This window comes from Heterodontus francisci, chromosome 24, assembly GCF_036365525.1.
Source record: "Heterodontus francisci isolate sHetFra1 chromosome 24, sHetFra1.hap1, whole genome shotgun sequence".
Lineage (NCBI taxonomy): Eukaryota > Metazoa > Chordata > Chondrichthyes > Heterodontiformes > Heterodontidae > Heterodontus > Heterodontus francisci.
The window spans coordinates 21,482,926-21,507,304 of record NC_090394.1 but is presented as its reverse complement, the minus strand read 5'-3'; the positions used below and the strand labels follow the sequence as shown (position 1 = coordinate 21,507,304).

At 41.9% G+C, this 24,379-nt stretch overlaps 1 protein-coding gene across 4 annotated transcripts in view; it reads left to right on the top strand.

Moving 5' to 3' along the window:
- The window catches only part of LOC137383234 (protein tweety homolog 3-like), a 216,094-nt gene that overhangs the window by 175,335 nt on the left and 16,380 nt on the right, over nucleotides 1–24,379 (top strand). The window contains exons 12-14 of one of the 4 annotated variants that reach the window (XM_068055745.1): nucleotides 14,831–15,010; nucleotides 17,103–17,178; nucleotides 21,698–21,806. In XM_068055745.1, coding sequence (XP_067911846.1) covers nucleotides 14,831–15,010; nucleotides 17,103–17,178; nucleotides 21,698–21,784 — 343 coding nt within the window. In that variant the 3' untranslated portion in view covers nucleotides 21,785–21,806. Of the gene's footprint in view, nucleotides 1–14,827; nucleotides 15,011–17,102; nucleotides 17,179–17,658; nucleotides 17,759–21,697; nucleotides 21,807–24,379 lie in introns of all 4 variants that reach the window. The other 3 variants (XM_068055744.1, XM_068055747.1, XM_068055746.1) reach the window with 3 other exon arrangements.

Sequence of the window (24,379 nt, the reverse complement as noted above, 5' to 3'; positions counted from 1 at the left end):
TGCAGTTGGTAGGATAGATTATTTGAAGTTTCACTCACCTACCTTGGCAACTCGTGCGAGATCATCAAACTTCTGCCTGCACTGCATCCAGGTTCTTGAGACTAAACCTGTGACATTGACTTCTGCGGACATCTCTTGTGTTACGACCAGGTGAGAAAGGGGTCTAAGGTTCCCTGTCAGCCTTCACCTGGTCTTACCGTAACAGGGTTTAATTTTAAACACACTGTTTTTAGATCCCCCATGGTGAATCCTTATTCACTGCTTTCAAATTGTAAGGCAAAGAGACCAGCACAAACCGGTTTCCTTAGGTCTAAAGAAGAAATGTTGAAATTTATTAAACTTAAACTCTAATTTGGTTTACACTTATGGATACACGACGCACCCACACTAGCATGCATATGCGATACACACATGCAGGTAGAGACAGAACAGAGCAGAAGAAATAAAGTGGAAAAGTTTGAGGCAATCTTTGAAGATGGTTTTTGTTATGGATCTTCGAGCTCACTGTAGAGTCCTTGATTGTAGATCGATCTTACTTTTCCTTGGGGTCCAGTATTATTCTTAAACCTTGTTTGCTGTAGGAGACTTTTCACTCTTGGGGTTCATGTGTCTTCCGTCAGAAAGAGATGGGAGCAGACCGCCAGGAGAGGTCTTTTCAGTCCAGGAGCAAACAGACACTCTGAGTTCAAACTGTTTGTACAATTCAGAAAAACCCAGGTTGCCAAGCAGGTTATTCATGTGACTAGCTGGTCTGACCACGTCTGTTTGTGGATTCTGTGTTCTTAGCCAACCCTGGAATGTCTCTACGTACACACAATACCTGGTGCTTGAAGTCCATTGTAGGTTAAATTGGAGCAGGGAATAGCCCCTTTGTCCTTCACAAGCACTGTTTGTTAATATGCAAATGTCTTTCCAGCCAAGGGCCTGGTGGTTTGTTTCTTTAACAAGTCCTTTCTTCACTTCAACAGTTTTCAAATCAATGTTCATATGACAAAATTAATGTGCCTCATTCTTGGCAGGTGGGGGGTTTGCATGACACTTGCCACAGCCTTCTAAGCATGTGTCTGGAGAGCCATCTGCAGCTCCCCCCCCCCCCCCCCCCACCTGCCCTGGATGATACAGGACATCTCTCCTTTCCACCTCTTCCTCCAAGACCTCCAGTACAGCTTCCAGAAACCTTTGTGCATGTTGCTCCTATGGTCAGCTATTGTCGATTCTTCCACAGCGCAATATTCAGGAGGATCTCAGCAGCCTCAGTGCACTTTCCCTTTAAGAGGTGCAGGCTTGCTTTAAGTAGTGCTAGGCACTAATGATGTTGGCACCCCGGCTGATGCTTGAAGCCAATAAACCGCAGAGGGAGCTCTGGTTGCACTCAGAAATCATGGAAATCAGCAGGCAGCATGAAGTTGGCATCCTGTCTTTGGTGCAATCAACTGGCACAGGTTAATCGCATATCCTGATGCCTACGCCTGTTTTCAGGGTTATCCAATTTAACCCCCATGATATTTGAAGTCAGAAGGTGCACAGTGTTGTAAGTAGCATGTTAGTTGTTCATTCCATCAAGGGCAGCTGCGTCAGACGTTCACTGGTGCCTTAAGAGCCCACAGGTCCTCTTCCACTGATGGCTGTCAAGAATCGTTCTGTTGGAGTCGGGCAGTTACAGCAGCCACTGTGCAGTTCTGAGGTTTTCCAACTTTGTGTTTAAACATACAGATGTTTGTTTTTATAAAGACAAGCATCAACACCATGCACAGTACAACATCATGATCATTCCATTATCTTGACCTCCTTATAGTCAGTTGGATGGTATATGATTTGAGGTTTCTCAAAGTTCCAGCTATGAGGAAAGATTGGATAGGCTAGGGTTGTTTTCCTTAGAACAGAGGAGGCTGAGGGGTGACTAAATTATGTGTACAAAATTATGAGGGGCCTAGATAGACAGGAAGGGCCTGTTTCCCCCAGTAGAGAGGTCAATTACCAGGGGGCACAGATTTAAGGTGATTGGTAGAAGGATTAGAGGGGACATGAGGAAAAACTTTTTCACTCAGAGGGTGGTGGCTGTCTGGAATTCACTGCCAAGAACGGTGGTGGAGGCAGAAACCCTCAACTCATTTAAAAGGTACTTGGGCTTGCACCTGAAGTGCTGTAAGCTGCAAGGCTATGGACCAGGTACTGGAAGATGGGATTAGATGGGCAGCTAATTTTTTTCAGCTGGTACAGACACGATGCGCTGAATGGCCTCTTTCTGTGCTGTAACTTTTATATGGTTCTATGGTATCTTTATATCATTTCTGCTCACTACAGGAGCATATTAGTATGTTCTATCTCCCAGTAGAACACTTGCTTCTGAAGCAAAAGCAAAATACTGCAGATTCTGGAAATTTTATTTTATTTATTTATTTAGAGATACAGCACTGAAACAGGCCCTTCGGCCCACCGAGTCTGTGCCGACCAAGAACCACCCATTTATACTAACCCTACAGTAATCCCATATTCCCTACCACCTACCTACACTGGGGGCAATTTACAATGGCCAATTTACCTATCACCTGCAAGTCTTTGGACTTGGGAGGAAACCGGAGCACCCGGCGAAAACCCACGTGGTCACAGGGAGAACTTGCAAACTCCGCACAGGCAGTATCCAGAATTGAACCCGGGTCCCTGGAGCTGTGAGGCTGTGGTGCTAACCACTGCGCCGCCCAAATCTGAAATAAAAACTGAAAATGCTGGAAACCCTCAGCAGATCAGGCAGCATCTGTGGATAGAGGAACAGAGTTCATGTTTCAGGTTGTTTCTGAAGCTCACTGTTTGGCATTCAACAAATGCTTTGTTAAATTTTGCTTTAGCGCTTGTACACAGCTTCTGCTGTGATTCTGCCATGCCATCTGATGCATGTTATCAATCCCAGGTAGTGTTTGTGGAATTTGTTGAGGTCCTTCATGTGCTTTTACCTATACAGGAAAGCGGAAAGAATTAATGGTCTGTACAAAACCATTCACCACTACTCTGTTTCCTGTCACTCATCCAAGTTTGTATCCATGCTGCCACTGTGCTTTTATTCTATGAGCTTCAACTTTGCTGGAAAGCCTATTATATGACATGTTTTCAAATGCCTTTTGGAAGTCAATGTATACCACATCAATCGTGCTACCCTCATCAACCCTTTCTGTTATCTCATCAAAAAACTCAACACAATTTGCCTTTAACAAATCCATGCCGGCTTGCTTTAATTAATCCAAACTTGTCCAAGTGACCATTAATTTTGTCCTGGATTATCGTCTCTAAAAGCTTTCCATTACCGAGGTTAAACTGACTGGTCTGTCGTTGTTTTTTGGGTTTATCCTTGCTCCTTTTTTTTGAACAAAGGTGTAACATTTGCAATTTTCTAGACCTCTAAGATTTTGGCCAGTGCTTCTGCAATTTTTCCCTTACTTCCCTCAGTATCCTCTGATTCATCCCATCCATTCCTGGTGACTTATCACCTTTAAGCACACCCAACCTTTCTAAAACCACTTCTTGATCAATTTTTATTCCATCCAGTGTCTCAACTACCTCCTGTTTCACTATGACTGGCAGCATTTTCTTCCTTGGTAAAGAGAAGTGCAAAGTATTCATTTAGTACCTCAGCCATGTCCTCTGCCTCCATTTGTAAATCCCCCTTTTGGGGCTGAATTTTGTTCAGCTGCTGACGTCAGGCTCCATGGTGGGGGCACCGTCACGGATTGCCTGCCACGGAGCCTGACTCTGGGATTGCCAGACCCAATCTTCCCGGCGGCAGCAAGGCTTCGTGGCGGCACCCCTGCTGCTCGGCGACAGGACCCAGCTTTAAATATTTAAACAAAGGACATGAATAAATTCACATACCTGTCAGTGCGATCTTGCCACCTTGCGTCTTCGCTTTCCGTCCAAGGAAAGCTGGCCCTGCCGACGGGAGGAAGGGGGGAACTTAAGATTTTTAATGTAGTGGATGGTGGGGGGACGGGGTCAACTCTGCATGTGTAGTGTGGTGAGGGGGGGAAGGGGTGACCTCTGCACTTTGTGTAGTTGGTGGGGGGGAAGGTGACATATTAAATGTAAGTGTTTTGGTGAGGGTGGGGGGGGGGGTGATGGGAGAATGGGGCAGCCATTTATTTTCTTTGTATTGTTGGGGTACGGGCTTCAACCAGCCTGCATTATATCATATTGGCATGACAACAAAACAGGTAAAACAACTAAATGTTTGTCCGCAATGAAAAATAAACTAAAAATTTACTCTTGAGCTACAAGCTATACACTGTCCTAAGTAAAACTGAATTTTAAACAAAAACCGTTGAGGGGAGCAAATTATTATTAACAGGTTATAAGAACTTAAATTATAATAATGAGAAATAAGGACTATCCTTTCACTCCTCCCTCCCTCAAGTTGAAACCAAATATAAAGATCAAATCTTTTTTTCTGAATCAAATAACGTTTATCAGTACGTTGAGTAATTTGCACAAGATTCAGTTTTTGGCAATGGGTGGGGGGGGTACGGGCTTCAACTGTGCAGGTCTGCAGCCCTTTAAAAATGGCGCCAGTGCCTGTGCAGAGGCAGCTGATGCAGATGCCGGTGTCGCAGAGCCCGTCCCCGCCATGTGATTGGGGGGAGCGGACCGCCCAGCATATGCAAATGAACTGCTGTTTGCTAGAATACAGTGGCATGTTTCACCCAGCTCTTAGTCTCTAATCAGCCCCACTCTTCCTCTTATGACCATTTTACTATTTATATACCTATGGAAGTCTTTGGGATTCCTTTTTATGTCAGCTGCCAGTCTCTTCTCATACTCACTCACTGCCTCTCATTTCCTTTTTCACTTCCCCTCTGAACTTTCTACATTCAGCCTGGTTCTCAATTGTATTATCCACCTAACATCTGTCATAGGCACTCTTTTTCTGCTTCATCTTACTCTCTATCTCTTTTGTCATCCAAGATGCCCTGGCTTTGCTTGCCCTACCTTTCCTCCTCATGGGAATGTACCTTGACTTAATCATATCATCTCCTCTTTAAAGGCATCCCATGGCTCCATTACAGTTTTGCCTACCAATCTTTGATTCCAATTTACCTGGGCCAGTTCGGTTCTCACCCCACTGAAATTGGCCTTCCTCCAATTAAGTAGTTTTACCCTGGATTGCTCCTTGTCCTTCCATAGCAAAACTAAACCTTATGATGCAATGATTACTGTTTCCTAAATGTTCCCTTACTAACACTTGACCCAGCTCATTCCCCAGAACCAGATCCAGCAGTGCCTCCTTCCTGATTGGACTGGAAACATGCTGATCAAGAAAATTTTGCTAAACACGCTTCAAAAGCCCTTTACAATATTACTTTCTAAGTATATATGAGGATAATGAAAGGCCACCATCTTCACTACTCTAATAGTTTTTGCATCTCGTTCTAACTTCCCTGCAAATTTGTTCTTTAACTTTCCCAATAGTTGGTGGCTTATAGAATACACCCAGTAGTGTAATAGTACCTTTATTGTTTCTTAACTCTAACCAAAGAGATTATTTTCTTGACCCCTCTAGACCATGGGACTGGATTTTACCTTGGGTGGACGGGAATTCGCTTCTGCCGCGCCCGGGGATCCGTCCTGCATTTTCTGGGTCCCCAGGCTTTAATTGTCCCAAGGTGGGACTTCCATCCACTTAAGGGAGAAAGTCCCGCCTCATTGAGCTGCCGACAGCTCTTAGGCTCAGCAGAGCCACCAGGAGCAGTGGCCACTGCTAGGACTGTAGCCCAGCCGATGACATGGAGCCAGGAGGGAAGGTTAGTTGGGCATACTCACCAGGAGATCAGTCGTGCCCTGGTGAGGCTAGGGGGTCGTTTGGGGGGAGGGGCCGGCAACTATTGTTGGACGGCCTTTCACGTCCCTAGCATGCCCATGCCACGGGTAAAATACCAGTGGAGGTGGGCGAGGGCCCTGAAGTGGCCACTTAAGGGCGTTGATTGGCCTCGGGCGGGCAGACTGTTTTCCTCCCCGCCCGATGCCGTAAAGTTGGCAGGAGCGGGATGGGAAGGCCTCCCGCTCAATTTTATGCTGCCCCCACGCCACCATCCGACCTGTTGGAGCAGCGTAAAATTCAGCGCATCCTCTCTCTTCAACACTGTACTCCCTCCCTCCCTCTCGCTCTCGCTCTCTCTCCCCCCCGACGACCTTGTATCCAGGAGTGTTTAATACCCACTTCTGCCTTTCTTTGAGCCAAATGAGTAAGTAAATCATTTGTAGCACGCGACACACATCAGTAAACACGGTTTTAATGTTTAGTTTCAGTTAACATGAAGCAACATTATCTCAAAATGATGTAACCGGATGGCAATTTAAGCAAGAAAATAAAAATGTATGTGCTTTGCAAACTGTTGAATATTGATTCACCTCAATAGTCCCAAAGTCCATGTGTACAGTAACTTTTTGAGGACCAACAGATATGTCACATTGTCAACTCAATTGGACAGAAAACGATTTTGTTTTCCAAATGTCAGACTAACAATTAAACCTATTGTGATAGCCAGGCTGATGATTCATGGAAGTAAGGAGTTAGATGGCATCAGTCTGATGTAATGCAGTGCTGCTCAAATTACATCCTGTGGGCCATATGTGGACCATAACTGTGGCAGCTCACTTCTTCTGGCATTTATATTCTCATTTGTTGGTTTGTTCTGTTTAAAATTTGCAGGGCCAGAGATTTACACAAGGCTGTTCTTAGTACAGTTGTCTGATGAATCCCAATCTTTAACGTATTTGCAAATTAATGGGAACACTGTTGTTTTTACATGCCCTGCGAGATTTCATGACAACCATCTAACCAGCCCACCAAGACCAAAAGCTTTTATGCACCGCAGTAACATACAGTCTGTGGAACGAGGCATCAGCGGTGCTGTTGTGTCCCCTAGTGGTGACTCTTTCAGTGCTTGCTGTTGCAATTTATACAGGGTAACTGTCAATTTGGTTTCCTTGGGAATTAATTATACATAATACTTAATTTCATAAAACAGGCACTAATTGTTTTAATAATTGGAACTGTTTGTATTAATTTCAAATTTTGCACTGTTTAAGAACAAGTACTAGATTACATTATGAAAATGTTGATCTAATTATTTTATCTCATTTTTAGGGATGGGATTGGGAGTGGGTGTATTGTGATGGATAGAAAATTGGTTGGCAGACAGGAAACAAAGAGTAGGGATAAATGAGTCTTTTTCCGAATGGCAGGCAGTGACTAGTGGGGTACCGCAGCGATCGGTGCTAGGATCTGAGCTATTCACAATATATATTCATGATTTAGATGAGGGAACTAAATGTAATATCTCCAAATTTGCAGATGATACAAAACTGGGTGGGAGGGTGAGTTGTGAGGAGGATGCAGAGAGGTTTCAGGGTGATTTGGACAAGTTGAGTGAGTGGGCTAATGCATGGCAGATGCAGCATAATGTGGATAAATGTGAGGTTATCTACTTTGGTAGCAAAAACAGGAAGTTAGATTATAATCTGAACGGCTATAAACTGAGAGAGGGGAATATGCAGCGAGAACTGGGTGTTCTCACACACCAGTCGCCGTAGGTAAGCATGCAGGTGCAACAGGTGGTAAAAAAGGCAAATGGTATGTTGGCCTTCATAGCGAGAGGATTCGAGTACAGGAGCAGGGATGTCTTGCTGCAATTATACAGGGCCTTGGTGATGCCACATCTAGCATATTGTGTGCAGTTTTGGTCTCCTTATCTGAGGAAGGGTGTTCTTGCTATAGAGGGAGTGCAGCACAGGCTTACCAGACTGATTCCTTGGATGGCGGGACTGACGTATGAGGAGAGATTGAGTCGGTTAGGATTATATTCGCTGGAGTTCAGAAGAGTGAGGGGGGATCTCATGGAAACCTATAAAATTCTAACAGGACTTGACAGGGTAGATGCAGGAAGGATGTTCCCAATGGTGGGAGAGTCCAGAACCAGGGGTCATAGTCTAAGGATACAGGGTAAACCTTTCAGGACTGAGTTGAGCAGAAATTTCTTCACCCAGAGAGTGGTGAGATTGTGGAATTCGCTACCACAGAAAGCAGTTGAGCCCAAAACATTGTATGTTTTCAAGAAGGAGTTAGATACAGCTCTTCGGTCTAAAGGGATCAAAGAGTATGGGGTGAAAGCGGGAACAGGTTACTGAGTTGGATGATCAGCCATGTTCATAATGAATGGCAGAGCAGGCTCGAAGGGCCAAATGGCCTACTCCTGCTCCTATTTTCTATGTTTCTATGTAGTATAGGGTACCTCTGCTTTTTGCATCCTTCACTTAAGAGGACAAGTGACCACACTAGAAATTTCCTCAACTTTAGTATTGTTTCTGTTCTGTACTCGGGACCCTAAGAATTTTGTGAAACCTCAAGGCCGTTTTCTGCAGTGTCCCCAACCAAATTTGGAGGCCTTAGAATGTGAACTAAAGGCCTGCTCGGGTCTGCAAATGAAATTCGATCCGAACCTGACACAACCACATCCATCCCGGCCCGAGTCCTTTCATTTTTTCCCGCGCCTGACCTGATGACCGGAATAAAGTTGACTATATTAAAGAGGTTGTGTTCTACCTTGGATGAAATCGCTCACTGCAGACTGGTGCAGAGTGTTTCCCGCCTTGACGTACTGGCTGTCACTGCATCCGACCCAGACCGACCCGAGCCTGAATGCCAGACCTGGAAGAGCGACCCGAACCCGGCACAAGTTGTCGGGTGCCGTCGGGTTGGGTTGCCACGCTCTAATGTGAACTCTCTGACAATTCTAGCAGCTAGAGGTCTGAAGTGAAACAGAAAATGCTGGAATTGTGCAGCATGTGTTCCAGTCACAGAAAAAACAAACCGAAATAAGTTTGATTCATAATATATCCCCCTCCCCAGCAACAACTTGTATTTATATAGCACCTTTTAACATAATGGAGCGTCCCAAGGTGCTTCGGAGGAGTGTTTGACACCCAGCCATATAGGGAGATATAAGGATGGATGACCAAAAGCTTGGTCAAAGAAATGAGTTTTACAGCGCAACGTAAAGGAGGGAAAAGAGGAGGTACAGAGGTGAAAAGATTTAGCATAGGAATTCCAATGTAGGTCAGTGAATGGGACTTGGTATGAGTTAGGACATGGGAAGCAGAGTTTTGGATTAGCTTTAATACTCAACAGGCTGGCCTCTTCTGTGACTATGGCCAGAATTTTACGCCCCCCCAAAGAGTGGGATAGTGGCTGGGGGGGCCCTTCCCGATCCTCTCCTGCCTCCGGCGCCGTTTTATGCGGGGCGGTGGCAGAGAAAAATGGGCAGCCCACCCCAGGCCATTCAAGGCCCTTAAGTGGCCAGTTAACAGCCATTTAAGGACCTCTGCCCACCGCCACAGGGATTTTACACTTGGCTGGCGGGCGGCCCAGAAGAAAAGCCGCCTGTTAAAACAGGGGTGGGCAAGTGGAGGGGGATACCTTCCTGATCAGGCACCCTGTGCCAGACGGAGGACCGCCCCTGATGCCGCAACCAGCTCCAACGCTCCCTCCCTCCCCCTAATAGACCACCCTTGCCTCGCCAGGGCCTGACCACTCACCTCCGGCAAGGCCCCAAAAACTTAACTTTTCCTGAGGCCGTCCTTCCTCCTCTTGTTGAAGCTGGATTGCAGTCTCAGCAGTGGCCACTGCTGATTGGCCGACAGCTCGATTAGGCGGGACTTCCTGCTTCAATGAGGTGGAAGTCCTGCCTCAGACCAATTAAGGGCCTGGGGACTCTAAAATGCGGTCTGGATCCCCAAGCCAGGCGGAGGCAGGATAGCCACTGACTTATCGGTCAGTGAACAGTTTCTGTCCGACAAGGGTAAAATTCCGGCCTATGTCTATGTAAGGTGGAAGATGGGAGTCCAGCCAGGTGTGCATTTGAATGGTCAGATCTGGAAATAACAAACACATGGATGAGGGTTTCAGCAGCAGAGGAACTGAGGCAGGGGCAGAGCTTGGCAATGTTACGGAGGTGGAAATCGGCAGCCTTAGTGATGGGTGATATGTGGTTGGAAACTTACCTCAGCATCAAATATTACAGCAAGGTTGTGAACAGTCTGGTTCAGCCTCAGACTGTTGCCAGGGAGAGGGATGGAGTCGGTGACTAGGGAATGGAGTTTGTGGCAGGGACTGAAGATAATGGCATCAGCTTTCACAATATTCAGGAGGAAATTTCTTCTCATCTAGTGTTGGACAAACAGTCTGACAATTTAGAGACAGTGTAGGGGTCAAGAGAGGATTACTACCTGAGCCACTTGCAAATTGGCATAGGGTAAATAAGATTGGTGTGGGAGAAATGGGTTTCGATACATGGGACACTAGCACCAGTACTAGGGAAAGAGAAAGCTGTTCTGTTGGGATGTGCTTCACTTGAACCATGCTGGGACCAGTGTCCTGGCGAATCGTATAACTAGGGTTGTAGATAAGGCTTTAAACTAAATAGTGGGGGGGAGGGTTCAATTGAAAGGAAGTTTAAAAAGTTGAAAAGTAACAAGAGCAGAGGGGCAGGATAGTGAAGGAACATACGTTAATCAGAGAGTGACAGGAAAGGACAGAGAATACACGCACAAGAGTACAGCAGAAATTAGAACCAGAGTAGGTAAAAATGGTAAAAAGTCAAAGTTTAAGGCTCTTTATCTGAATGCACGTAGCATTTGTAACAAGATAGATGAGCTGATGGCACAGGTAAAAATAAATGAATATGATTTGATAGCAATCACTGAGACATGGTTGGAGGATGACCAGGACTGGAATCTAAATGTTCAAGGATATTCGTTCTGGAAGAAAAGGCAGAAAGGAAAAGGAGGTGGGGTAGCTTTGTTATTAAAGGAAGGGGTCAGTGCAGTTGTGAGTAATGATATAGGTGTAATAGATCGTGATGTAGAATCAGTTTGGATGGAAATAAGGAATAGCAAGGGAAAGAAATCACGGGTGGGAGTGGTCTATAGGCCCCCGAGGAGTTGACTCTCTGTAGGACAAGATATTAATCAGGAAATAATGGAGGCGTGTAAGAAGGGCATTGCAATTATCATGGGTGATTTTAATCTGCATATAGACTGGACAAGTCAAATTGGCAAGAGCAGCATGGAAGACGAATTTGTAGAGTGCCTCAGGGATTGTTACTTAGAACAATACATTGCAGAACCTACCAGGGAACAGGCTATTTTAAATTTGGTATTGTGTAATGAGGTAGGATTAATAAGAGATCTCATAGTTAAGGATCCTTTAGGGGGAAGCGATCATAACATGGTAGAATTTTAAATTACGTTTGAGGGTGAGCAACTCGGGTCTCAAACCAGTGTCTTCAACTTGAACAAGGGCAATTACAGAGGTATGAAGAAAGAGTTGTCTAAAGCGGGCTGGGAAGATAGACTGCAGGGGAAGTCAGTGGATGAACAGTGGCAGATGTTTAAACAGATATTTCATAACACTCAGCAAACATTTATTCTGGTCAGAAGGAAGGACTCGAAGAAAATGATGAACCACCTGTGGATAACAAAGGAAGTTAAGGAGAGTATCAAATCAAAAACAAAGGTGTACAATGTGGCGAAAACGAGTGGTAGGCCAGAGGATTGAGAATTTTTTAGAAACTAGCAGCGGATGACTAAAAAACTAATAAAGCGGGAGAAAATTGATTGAGAGTAAATTGGCAAGAAATATAAAACAAACTGTAAGAGCTTCTACCGGTATATTAAAAGGAAGAGAGTAGCTAAAATAAGTGTGGGACCCTTGGAGAATGAGAATGGGGAATTAATAACAGGGAACAGGGAAATGGCAGATAATTTAAACCAATATTTTGCATCGGTCTTCACGGTGGAGGACACTATAAACATCCCAACAATAATAGATGAGCAAGGTGTAAATGGGAGGGAGGGACTTGTAATAATCTCTATCACGAGGGAAAAGGTGCTGGACAAACTGATGGGACTATAGGCAGACAAGTCACGAGGACCGGATGGCCTGCTCCAAGGGTTTTAAAAGAAGTGGCTGCAGAGATAGTGGAGGCATTGTCATAATATACCAAAACTCACTGGATTCCGGTAGGGTACGAGTGGATTGCAAATCGCTAATGTGACACCCCTATTCAAAAAAGGAAGGAGACAGAAATCAGGAAACTACAGACCTGTTAGCTTAACATCAGTCATTGGGAAAATGCTAGTCCATTATTAAGGAAGAAATAGCAGGACATTTAGAAAAACATAATGAAAATCAAACAGAGTCAGCATGGTTTTATGAAAGGGAAATCCTGTTTGAAAAATTTGTTGGAGTTCTTCGAGGATATAACAAGCAGAGTGGATAAAGGGGAACCAGTAGATGTAGTGTATTTGGATTTTCAGAAGGCATTTGATAAAGTGCCACATAAAAGGTTATTGCACAAAATAAGAGCTCAGGATATTGAGGGTAATGTGTTGGCATGGATTGAGGATTGGCTAACACACAGAAGGCAGAGAGTCAGGATCAGTGGGTCTTTTTCAGGTTGGAAAGCCGTAACTAGTGGGGTGCCACAAGGATCAATCCTAGGGCCTCAACTATTTACTATCTATATTAATAACTTAGAAGAAGGGGCAGAGAGTAGTGTATCCAAATTTGCTGACAATACATAAATAGGTGGGAAGGCATGTTGTGATGAGGACACAAAGAATCTGCAAAGGGAGATAGATAGGTTAAGTGAGTGGGCAAAAACTTGACAGATGATCATTTTTTATTTTAGAGATACAGCACTGAAACAGGCCCTTTGGCCCACCGAGTCTGTGCCGACCATCAACCACCCATTTATACTAATCCCATTTTCCTACCACATCCCCACAATTCCCCTACCTATACTAGGGGCAATTTATAATGGCCAATTTACCTATCAACCTGCAAGTCTTTGGCTGTGGGAGGAAACTGGAGCGAAACCCACGCAGTCACAGGGAGAGCTTGCAAACTCTGCACAGGCAGTACCCAGAATTGAACTCGGGTCGCTGGAGCTGTGAGGCTGCGGTGCTAACCACTGCGCCACTGTGCTGCCCAGTGTTCAATATGGGAAAGTGTGAGGTAATCCACTTTGGTAGGAAGAATAAAAAGGTAGATTATTATTTAGATGGAGAAAGACTACAAAATACTGAGGTACAGATGGATATGGGTGTTCTTGTACATGAAACACAACAAGTTAGCATGAAGGTGCAGCAAGTAATTGGGAAGGCAAATGGAATTTTGGCCTTTATTGCTAGGGGGTTAGAGTTTAGAAATAGGGAAGTCTTGTTCCAACTGTACAGGGTGTTGGTGAGGCCACACCTGGAGTACTGCATGCAGTTTTGTTCCCCTTATTTAAAGAAGGATATACTAGCATTGGAGGCAGTTCAGAAAAGGTTCATTAGGCTGATTCCTGGGGTGAAGGGGCTGTCTTATCAAGAACAGGTTAGGCCTTTATTCATTGGAGTTTAGAAGAATGAGGGGTGATCTCATAGAAACATATAAGATTTTAAGGGGGCTTGACAGGGTAGATGCTGAGAAGATGTTTCCACTAGTGGAGGAATCTTGAACTAGGGGACATAGTTACAGAATAAGGGGGCACACATTTGAAACTGAGATGCAAAGGAATTTCTTCTCTGAGGGTGGTGAATCTCTGGAATTCTCTGCCTCAGAGTTGTGGAGGCTAGGCTACAGCAGTTCTGGGTCTTATTCTCAAGGATTGAGTGTGAACCTTGCAAATTGCTGAACACCTCGTAGTTATGAGGGATGCAGATTTTTTTTAAAGTATGTTGTTTCAGTATATCTTAAGATTTTGAATAATGCAACTATGGATGACTCTACAGTGAGCAGTCATTTTGAATCTAAAGAGACTGGGCTAAATCAGAAGCAACCATGTTTCAAGAATCAATTTTATGTTGAGACTTGGCACGGGATAGGAATGTGTTGTGACATTTTGGGGCGTGCAGTAAAGTTCACAAGTCTACTGTTCATTTAATGTTAAATAATTTTGCAGTATGTGATCTATACCAGTAACTTTGCGTATACTGACAAAGGTTCTCTGTTTGATTGCTGGATCTTGCTACATTTACCCAGATATTGAGCAGTTAAGGGCACAGGGGAAGTGTAGTCAATTTATGGGAGTAACTGGTGATGCTCAACCCAGGGAGAATATCTAGCATAAACATATGTGCATCATAACACAAAATCTGCCGAGGTTTTTTTTAGAATTTGTGCTTTTTATTTTTTCTATTATACTAGTGGTATTTTAGCAAAACCTCAGCATTTACAGCAAATATGCTGGGTAAAAAAAAAACGACTAAAATGTAAACAAAAAATTAATTTATTATATATCAGCAACATGTTATAGTGCAAAATGTTAATCTAAAATGAATATGCTAAATCCATGAAGTATGTATGGAAGAATGGTTGGGCGGCACAGTGGCACAGTGGTTAGCACCGCAGCCTCACAGCTCCAGGGACCCGGGTTCGATTCCGGGTACTGCCTGTGTGGAGTTTGCAAGTTCTCCCTGTGTCTGCGTGGGTTTCCTCCGGGTGCTCCGGTTTCCTCCCACAAGCCAAAAGACTTGCAGGTTGATAGGTAAATTGGCCATTATAAATTGTCACTAGTATAGGTAGGTGGTGGGGAAATGTAGGGACAGGTGGGGATGTTTGGTAGGAATATGGGATTAGTGTAGGATTAGTATAAATGGGTGGTTGATGTTCGGCACAGACTCGGTGGGCCGAAGGGCCTGTTTCAGTGCTGTATCTCTAATCTAATCTAATCATGTATTGGTTTAAATAAGAGTGCCATGCTTGATCCTGATATTTCTGATTTTCCCATTCCTGAAGCAGTCATGTTGATGACGATGGAGATGAGGATATTGTGAGCCCACAAGGAAACCGCCAACAGCATGACAATCTGTACAGAGTTCATATGCCCAGTCTGTACAGCTGTGGGAGCAGTTTTGGCAGTGAGACCAGTATCCCTGCCGCAGCACATACTGTCAGTAATGCCCCTGTCACGGAATACATGTAAGCAATAAAATTACCTTCTGTTCTTTTAGTTCCTGCTTTCCAGTTTGCTTTTTCCCTTCTGCTTAAAATTAAAGTAATATTTGAAAATTGAAGTCCAGAGGTGTTTTAAAACCTTATGTAAGAAATGTTAAAATTACATATTTATTTTATAATTGATTTATACCAGGTTTATCCAGTAATAAAAACAAGAAATGCTGGAATCACTCAGCAGGTCTGGCCGCATCTGTGGAAAGAGAAGCAGAGTTAACGTTTCGTGTCAGTGACCCTTCTTCGGAACTCAATTCCGAAGAAGTTCCGAAGAAGGGTCACTGACCCGAAACGTTAACTCTGCTTCTCTTTCCACAGATGCTGCCAGACTTGCTGAGTGATTCCAGCATTTCTTGTTTTTGTTTCAGATTTCCAGCATCTGCAGTATTTTGCTTTTATTTTAGTATTTTGCTTTTATTATCCAGTAATAAAGCTGAATTATAATCTTTGTAGACAAGTTGAGGTGGGAACCTATCTAAGCATTTTTATTTACTGTTATTAATCTGCCAGTTTATTAAAGGGAGTGATAATTTTACCAGGTGACATCTGATGCAGGTTGGAATTCCAATCGTTTCCCCTCTAATCCTTCATTCCCCCAATTTGAAACACGATCCATTTTTGAGACGGTATTTGTAAAAGCAGAAAAATAAATGTCTTTTTTTCTTGATGCTTATAGAATGTAAATTTTGGTTGTCATGGAACCTAGAAGTTTCCATCAGTCTGCTTGGGTTCAAAACACTTCAAAAAAAAAAAAAATCATCTAAGTTTTCTGGCGGCCATTCTAAAATCAAATTTCATGATTTGAATTCTCAGTAGTGGTGCCTCTTTTTAATAGAAATTGTTACAAAAAAATCATTGGCCTTGAGAATTCAAAGCTGAAAATACTATTTTCATTATGTCTCTGTTTTAACTCGAATATTATGATGTAAAATGTCTTATTTGAAGGATGGGGGAAGTCGAGGTGTTGGGGGGGGGGGTTTGTGGGGGAGTACTTTTTTAATGGCTGGAATTTTACACCCCCGCAAAGAGTGGGATGGTGGGGGGGGGCCCTTCCCGACCTGCTCCCCCCTTTGCCGCCACATCACGCAGGACGGCGGCGGTGAAAAATGGCCCGCCTACCCCAGGCCAATCAAGGCCCTTAAGTGGCCAGTTAACGGCCATTTAAGGACCTCTGCCCACTGCCACGGGGATTTTACCTTTAGCTGGTGGGCAGCCCAGGCCCGAGAAAAGCCGCCTGTTAAAAGTAGGCGACTTTCCGACGGCCTGGGAGGGGCCCTCCTGATCAAGCACCCTGTGCCTGTCAGAGGGCTGCCCCTGATGCCCCAATGCCCAACACGCCTCCCATCCCCCCAATAGGGCCACCCTTGCCTCAGTGGAGTCCGACTGATTGCCCCCGGCGAGGCCCCAAAAACTTAGCGGTTCTCCGGGGCTCCCTGACATCTTCCTCCTGAGGCTAGTTTGCAGTCCCAGCAGTGGCTACCTCTCCCGGTGGCGCTACTGGGACAGAGAGCTGCCGGCCTGCTGAATGGCCATTAGGTGGGACTTCCGGCCTCAATGAGGTGCAAGTCTCACCTCAGACCATTTAATGGCCTGGGGACCACAAGATGCAGTCCGGATCCCCAGGCCAGGCAGAGGCGGGTTCACCACCAACTTTTCAGTCGGTGGACTGCTCCCGTCCACCCACTGTGAAATTCCGGCCAATGTGTAGCTTCAGTGTGTCCCCAGGCTGGTTTGAAATTGCACCCCCTGCTGTTTTCAATTCAGATTCTCTCTAATTGTTGCGTTTGGAGTGGCTTAGTAGGGAGAAAGACTATACTCAAAGGGTTCCAAGCCAGAACCAGAAATAGGTGTTTTCCAAAAAAAAGCATATTTTAGGAGAATTTATTATTTTTTTCTGTAAAGAGGGAGTGGGTTTTGCATAAAGTTGTTGCACCTAAGTCTCACTTTTTCTTTTTATGTATCACATAAAAATGCAAATAAATTAAGGTAAGAAATGGGGCGAATACAGTACCTGTTCAGTTAATGAACTAGAATGTAACTTTTTTCCTCTCTAATTAAACAGGAGCCAGAACACAACCTATCAGAATCCCCGCTGTGAGAACACACCTCTCATTGGCAGAGAATCTCCACCTCCTTCTGTAAGTTGATAGATTTATTTAGTTTTTTTTTTTGTTTTCGCACAGAAAATTGATTTAACCCAAAAGGAAAACTAGTCCAAAGCTTTGAAAAACTATGATTTGCTGTGCCAATAGACTTGATCAAAGATAAGATATATTTTTAAAAGGGAATGCTGTTCACCTAGAATTTTTAAATAATTCTATTACAATCACTTAGTGTTTGTGTAATATCTTGGTGCTGGAAAATGAACGCATACCACACAGATTTTTGAAGAGTATGATGCAATAGAATTTGTGGTATCTTCTGAGGAAGGGTTTTCATGTTGCACAAATTTTCTGTATTAGAGCAAGAACAAAAATGAGGCACCATTCGTCAAAAATCTGTTTTTAGACACGGTAGGATAAAACAAAAGCTGACTACACTAGCCCCTTGCTATAACATTGTCTGGTATGCCACAACCTCTCGGATAACACGTATTCCTTATGGCTCCCTTTCTATAGGGGAACCATATAAAAGACTATCTACAACATACTCGTCAGTATAGCGAGCTTTTTGTGTGACTGCAAAGACAGCTTTATAGAGAGGGTCTAGTGTGTACTGGTAAGTGGTGTTTTATCTTGCCCAGTTTAACTTAAGTTTTCTATTTTAAGTTTGTTGTCTATTAATGGTATGCGTATAGCTTCAATTTAATCCTTTGAGTACAGTGTAGTATTTTGCACCATTCAAGTGCTTAAAATTCAAGTTAAATGTCCAAATTAAAACCATTTTGCATTTTTTGATAGGATCTTAATTATGGCCCTATTGTACCATGCAGTATTGGAAGATTCTTGATCGGGATATTTTAAAGGTGCAGAATAGATAAAGGTCTTAAAGGATTGAAATGTCTAAAGTAATAATTAGTGTGAGAAATACTGCCCAGATGATGAGAATCAAAACTTAACACCTCATCAGTCCACTTTTCTTTTATAAAAAAAAATACTTTTGATGTGAGTAAGTGAACTGTTGAATTAATTTCTATTTATCAACAAACTGCTGTATAAAGATTTTCTTATATTTTACAACGGGTCAGCCTGACAATGTGGGAATCAACATTTTTCTAATTATATTTTACACACTTCAAAATGATATGGTGGTGACATCTTTAGAAGTGAGATATATTTTGAGTTTACATTGACGTCAAAGACCACCGATACAGTATTGGAATTCTTTGCTAATTTAAAATATGTTTTAACACTATTTCCTATTTAAATTCTACTTATTTCTGTTTGTCTTTTCTGATTTGTGTCTCTGTTGCTTTCGTTATCTCTCTTTTCAATTTTTATACTCTTTCATTTTACATAGCTTTATGGCCTCTATTCATATTATGCATGATCTCTTAAGAGTCTTGGGTAGCATTTGCTAAGTAAAGACTACCCTGGCTTCTTGAGGTGACTTTAGAACCTTTCCCTTATTGATCATAACTCATCTGAAAACAGCCAGCAATCTCTTTCAGCTGCTTATTGATTGTAAGCCAGGGTTCAAGGACATTTTTAGAATCACTTTTTTGGCATTTGCTAAACTTCGACATTGTCATTTGGTATTATTTATCAAATCAAACAACTGGAGTTTGCTTCCCACACTGTGAAGTTGCCTTATTTTAAAGCTAAAAATGTGACCAGAACAGGTGAACAATATGACAGTGAAGGGACGTCTTGCAAATAGTGTTCATAATGTCATTGAATTTGCTATTGGGTTTGAGAGGGAGAAAAGAGAGTGACAAACCAGGGCTTTAAATTTAAATAAGGCAGATTTTGAAAGGATCAGAAATGACATGGGCTTGAGCTGTTAATGGGTGAACCTATAGACAGATGGTAGGAAATATTCAAAAAATATTTGATATATTAGACTGGTCCATATCCCTAAAAGGCAAAATCTCTACTTGTGCAACATTGTTGAAGCAAGTAGTCAACAAATAAGGTATGAGATCGTATCAAGCTAGGAGAAAGTCTTACACAAATGGGAGGAAAGTGGAAATTTAGTGAACTTGGAGAGTTCTAATAATCAACAAAGGGATGCAAATAATGTGGAGGTGCAAAATATATATATATACATTAAGAAAAAGAGTGGTAATGGGGAATGTGCATCCATTAAAGACAGATGCGGGTGAGACTATAATGAACAATAAGTAAATGGCAAACTTGCTAAATCAATATTTTTTATCCATTTTCACAGTGTAAAAGGAGGACAGAATACAATTGATACAAAAGAACCTAAAATTAAGTCATGGGAGAGGCTTAGTGGATTTAAAGTATTTAAAAAATGGTAATGGAGTAAATAATGGGACTTAGGATAGATACATCTCCAGGACCAGATGTTTTCCACCCCGGGATATTAAAAGAAATAGGTGAGGAAATTGCAGATGTGTTACAATTATCCAGGTTTATCTAGATTTGGGATCTATACCTTTTGTATTGGAAAATTATAAATGTCATTTTGTTATTTGAGATGGGAGGGAGGGAAGAAGCACATAACTACAGACCTGTCTAACATCAGTTGTGGAGAAGTTACTTGAATTTGTCATCAGGGACAGGGTGGCTGAGCACTTGGACAAGTATAAACTGATCAAAGATAGTCAGATTTCTGGAGAGTAGGTGATGTCTGATTAATCTAGTTGAATTCTTTTGCAGAGGTCATCACTAGCATGGTGGCTAGAGGCATGTCTACAAATGTTGTCCATATGGATTTCCAGAAAGGATTTAAGGTTCTGCACAAGAGTTAATTAGCATAAATAAAAATACATTAAATTGGAGGTAACTTTATGATGTGGGTGCGTAGTTGTGGGGGAAGTAGGAGATATAGAATAGGGAGAAAGGGAATGTTCTCTGATTGGAATGATGTGACAAGTAATCATCCCCAGAGATCTGTCCTGGGGTCTCAGCTTTTCACCATATATATTAATGGCTTTGACAAAGGAATAGAGTTGTACATCCAAGTTTGCAGATGATCTAAGTTAGAAGGCACTAAATTGTCTAGCTGGGAGCAATAAGTTTAAAAAGAAATATATACAGACTAACTAAATGGACAGAACTGTGGCTGATTGAGTTCAGTGTGCGAAAGTGTGAGAACATCCACTTTGGATCTGAGAAGGGAAAAACAATATTTTCTTTATAGTAAGAGACTAGAAACTGTGGAGAAGCAAAGGGATTTAGGTGTCTGCACGCAAATTACCAAAAACTTTTTGCACCTGTGCACTAGCAATTAAAAAGGCTAGTGGAATGTTGGCCTTTATCTCAAGGAGGTTGGAAATACACAAGTGAGGAAATTGTACATAAGTTCTACAGAACCGTGGCTAGACCATGACTGGAATAATATGTTCAGTTTTGGGCGCAGCACCTCAGGTAAGATGCATCGTGAAGGAGGTGCAATGCATATTCTCCAGAATTATACTGTGTTAAAGGGTTAAATTATGAGGACAGGTTATAAAGCTGGGCTTAATCCCCGAGCGTTGGAATGATTCAGGATTGATCTAGTAATAGGGTAGATACAGAGAAATTATTTCTGTGCCTGGGGAACCTAGAACAGGGGGCATTATCTTAAAATTAGAGCTAGGCCATTTTGGAATAAAATCAGGAAGCAGTGAAAGCCTGGAAAGCTGTGAATGCAGAATAAATTGAAATTTTCAGCACTAGATTCAAAGATATTTATTGACAGGCATGCAGAGAAATGGTAGGTAAGTGGGATTCAGGTACAGGTCAGTCATGATCTTATTGAATGGTGAAACAAGTTCAAGGGTTGAATGACCTATACCTGTTCCTATGTGTGTGAATCATGATCCTACGAAGGACTTGCATGTGCATATGGATCCCAGTAGAAATATAAATTGATTCACTGGTGGAACCAGATAGCTTTGTTTTCTAAAAACCAATGTCTATCTCCAGTAGGCATCCATACCTGGGCCAGTTTGAGTTTTGTGCCTTCTTGCTTTCTAAATATTGTGTTTTCATTGTTACAGCACTGTACTGCAATGCTTTCAAAATAATCTAAAAATATTGTGTTTTACTGAGGATTTATTTAATACCAATGCTATCTTTATGGACTAACTACTACTTTGAGAAACAAAACCTATTTTCCACCATTTTTCAAAAATCACATTCTTGGAAAACAAAGTTGAAGAAAGATAAAACAAAGTAGAAATTCAAGATTTCTCTGAATTATATCAAACTGAAAATTCCAGTCACAAATTGTTTTTGGTTATGGTGCATAATTCTACAGTCCTCAAAGGTTAAAGTGTGCTTGGTTCAAAATTAATACGGAATATTGCATTAAGTTCAGAGAAATAGGGAGTGGGCTTGGTTTGTTGAGTTTGTTAAGTTGATAGATGTGTTCATAATATAAGAAGGTTTTTATGAGTTGTGGTGCTCCCAATTGTTCCTGTGTTCCCTCCCCCTGTCCTGGGAATGTCCCTGGGTGTGTTGTGGGTTTGTTCTTCCCTTTACACTTGCTTGCACTGGATTTCTCTTTTGAGGCTGCACTCTATTTCTCTCTCTTGCAATGCCACAGCTGTATTTGGCTGCTCTGGACAGTGGCAGCCATCTGAGCTGGCAGCCAAAGAACTGCGACAGTGCGAGAACGAACTCTTACTGGTAAAGAAGGCAGCAAACCAGAACAGGTACTGAAATATGGCTTTATATCCCATTCCCTATTGCTTTCCGTTCCTTAACTATTCACTTTTGCTAAATATTATTATTTTGAATGGGCAACCCTTTCCCCACTGTCTGATTCTCTAAAACAGTACCCATTACCCAGCACAGCATTTTAAATGGACATTGGAGCATTGCTTTGTTGCTCCATTCCACGTTGATTCTAATTCTCTTTAAAATATATATTCTGCTAAATAGCACCGAAAAATGAACATTACAATACAGCTTATATCCTACTTCCCTATTGCTTTTAGCTCTCTCAAAAATTACACCTTGCTGAATAGCATGGGCAAGCACTGGAGCATGGCTCCAGATCCCACTGACTAGTAGGGATGTCACAACATAGTGTTTGATAGGTTTTGCATATCAATGCATCATCCTATCCTTACCCTTTCCAAAAATCCTGGTTAACATCTATAACAAGGCTAATACATTCTATTAAAACTTAAAATTTTTTTCACCCAGACCATATGGACTAGTGCAAATAATATTGAATTTGTACTGTCTTTGTGCAGTTTATTTCAGGATCTCTCATGTTTAACATTCCAGTTGGGTCAGTATTTCATCAGAAATATTTTTAATGTCTGAACAACATTTATCTTTAAAAAAAACCCAAAATATTAAAATAAACTTCTGGCTTGAGAAACCTGGATTTTCAGTAAAGGTGAGATGATGTGAGTTGTTCTTTTTAAAAAAAAAAATCATTAATTTGTGATGCTAATCATGTGACATCCCTGTTTTATGCTTGTATGCACTCATTGGAATGCACAGAATGTAGGTGGCCACTGAAGCATAGCTTGAACACTTTGAGCACTGTAATAGACTTTTTGCACCAAAATTATTTTAATTTTATAATTTTTTTCGCTTGCTCAAAGAATGCTATAAATGTTCTGATTCCATGTTTTTCTAATTGTGATTTTGTGAAAAGGAAATATTTAGACCTGTAGAAACATCGTTCTTGTTGCTGATATTTCTAAGACACTACAAATTCTGACCTCTTAAGGGTTCATTTTTCAATAGCAGTGATTCAATAAATGCTGTGCTGCACATCATAGTGTTCCAAATGGAAACTGAAATATGTCTTCTTGCTTAATGCTAAAATGTTCACCTTTATATAACATTGCATTGGTGCAATATCTTCTGCAATTCAATGAGAAAAGAAATGGTGATAAAGTAGACATCATTTATATATCAAGTAAGTAATAGTGCTTGCTGGGATATATTCCTGCTGTCTTCTGATTAGCATGTGAGAGGAAAAAGTTTATGAAATTAGGCAATTAGTAGATGTTATCACTTCCATTGTACTTTTCTCACAATGCCAAGTTGCTTAATCAACCTAATCAGTCAAAGGGATGTAGAATTTTTGAAAAAATATTTGTAAATAATTGAAGGGAAGGATTTTTTTTATTGCTGATTTTTCTTCCTTTTCTTAGAATCAACATAGGAGAAGTTGAAAATGAATTTGTTATATTGAATATAAAAATATGGAAAAGCAATTTTAAACAAAACAAATATAAGTTTGTGCTCCATAACCAGAATTGTTAGGTACAAGTCTCAAAGTTATGCTGAGACAATGGCCAGACCACACTTGGAAGTACTGTACAGTATTGATCACCACATATGCATTGGAAGAGGCTGCAGGAAAGAGCAACTGGAATTAACCCAAGTGAAAACTGGGATGAGTTGTAATGAAAGTTGAGAGGCATTAGCCATGCAGTCCAGAGGGAAAATAAGCAATAAACTTCAAGCAGATGTTGGAAGATAATTCTTTACTAAAAGATTGATCAATATTTGGAAGTATTTGTAGGCAAGGCAGTAGAGTTGCGGCTTTGAGGGTGTTCAAAATGCAGTTGAATGGGTCAAAATACTTTTGTCCCATCCCTCGTATGTCTGCTCCCGAAGATGCAAATCCTGCTGTTGCACCAGACCTTGTGGTTCTCCATTGTCTTTGTCAATCACTCCATGTGAGAGTCTGGATAGTGACTATTAATTCATTCAATTCACTGAAGCCAAACCTTGTGCTATTGCATCATCTTCTATCAGGTGGAGATCAGGAGCTGGGCATTATTCATCACTGTCCAAGAAATGATGAGGTCAGTTGCAGTAATTGACTGTCCCTGCCTGAAAATGGTTAACTCAATCTGGGATTCAGTACCCCACTGCATGGTGCATTTCTCAGTTGAGTCATCAGCAGGGCACATGGCTATCTTGTGTAAACAAAGCTGCCCTTTATTTATGAGACAATCATTCGGCATCTGTGAAGAGAACTGTTGACTTAACATTTCAGGTATCAACTCTTTTTCAGAGCTTGATCCTAATGAAGGGTCTAGAAACGTTAGCTCACCTGTTCTCTCCACAGTTGTTGCCTGTCCCGTTGAGTGTTTACAGCATTTTATACATAGTTTATTGTCCAGAAACTGCAGCTTTTTGGCTTTGGTCTGTTATTCGCATCAGGGAAAATAATTAAAATACTTAAATTTTTTAAAATAAGCTGTTCATGGCCAGCACCTTTTATATTAATATGACATACAGTAAGATGTCA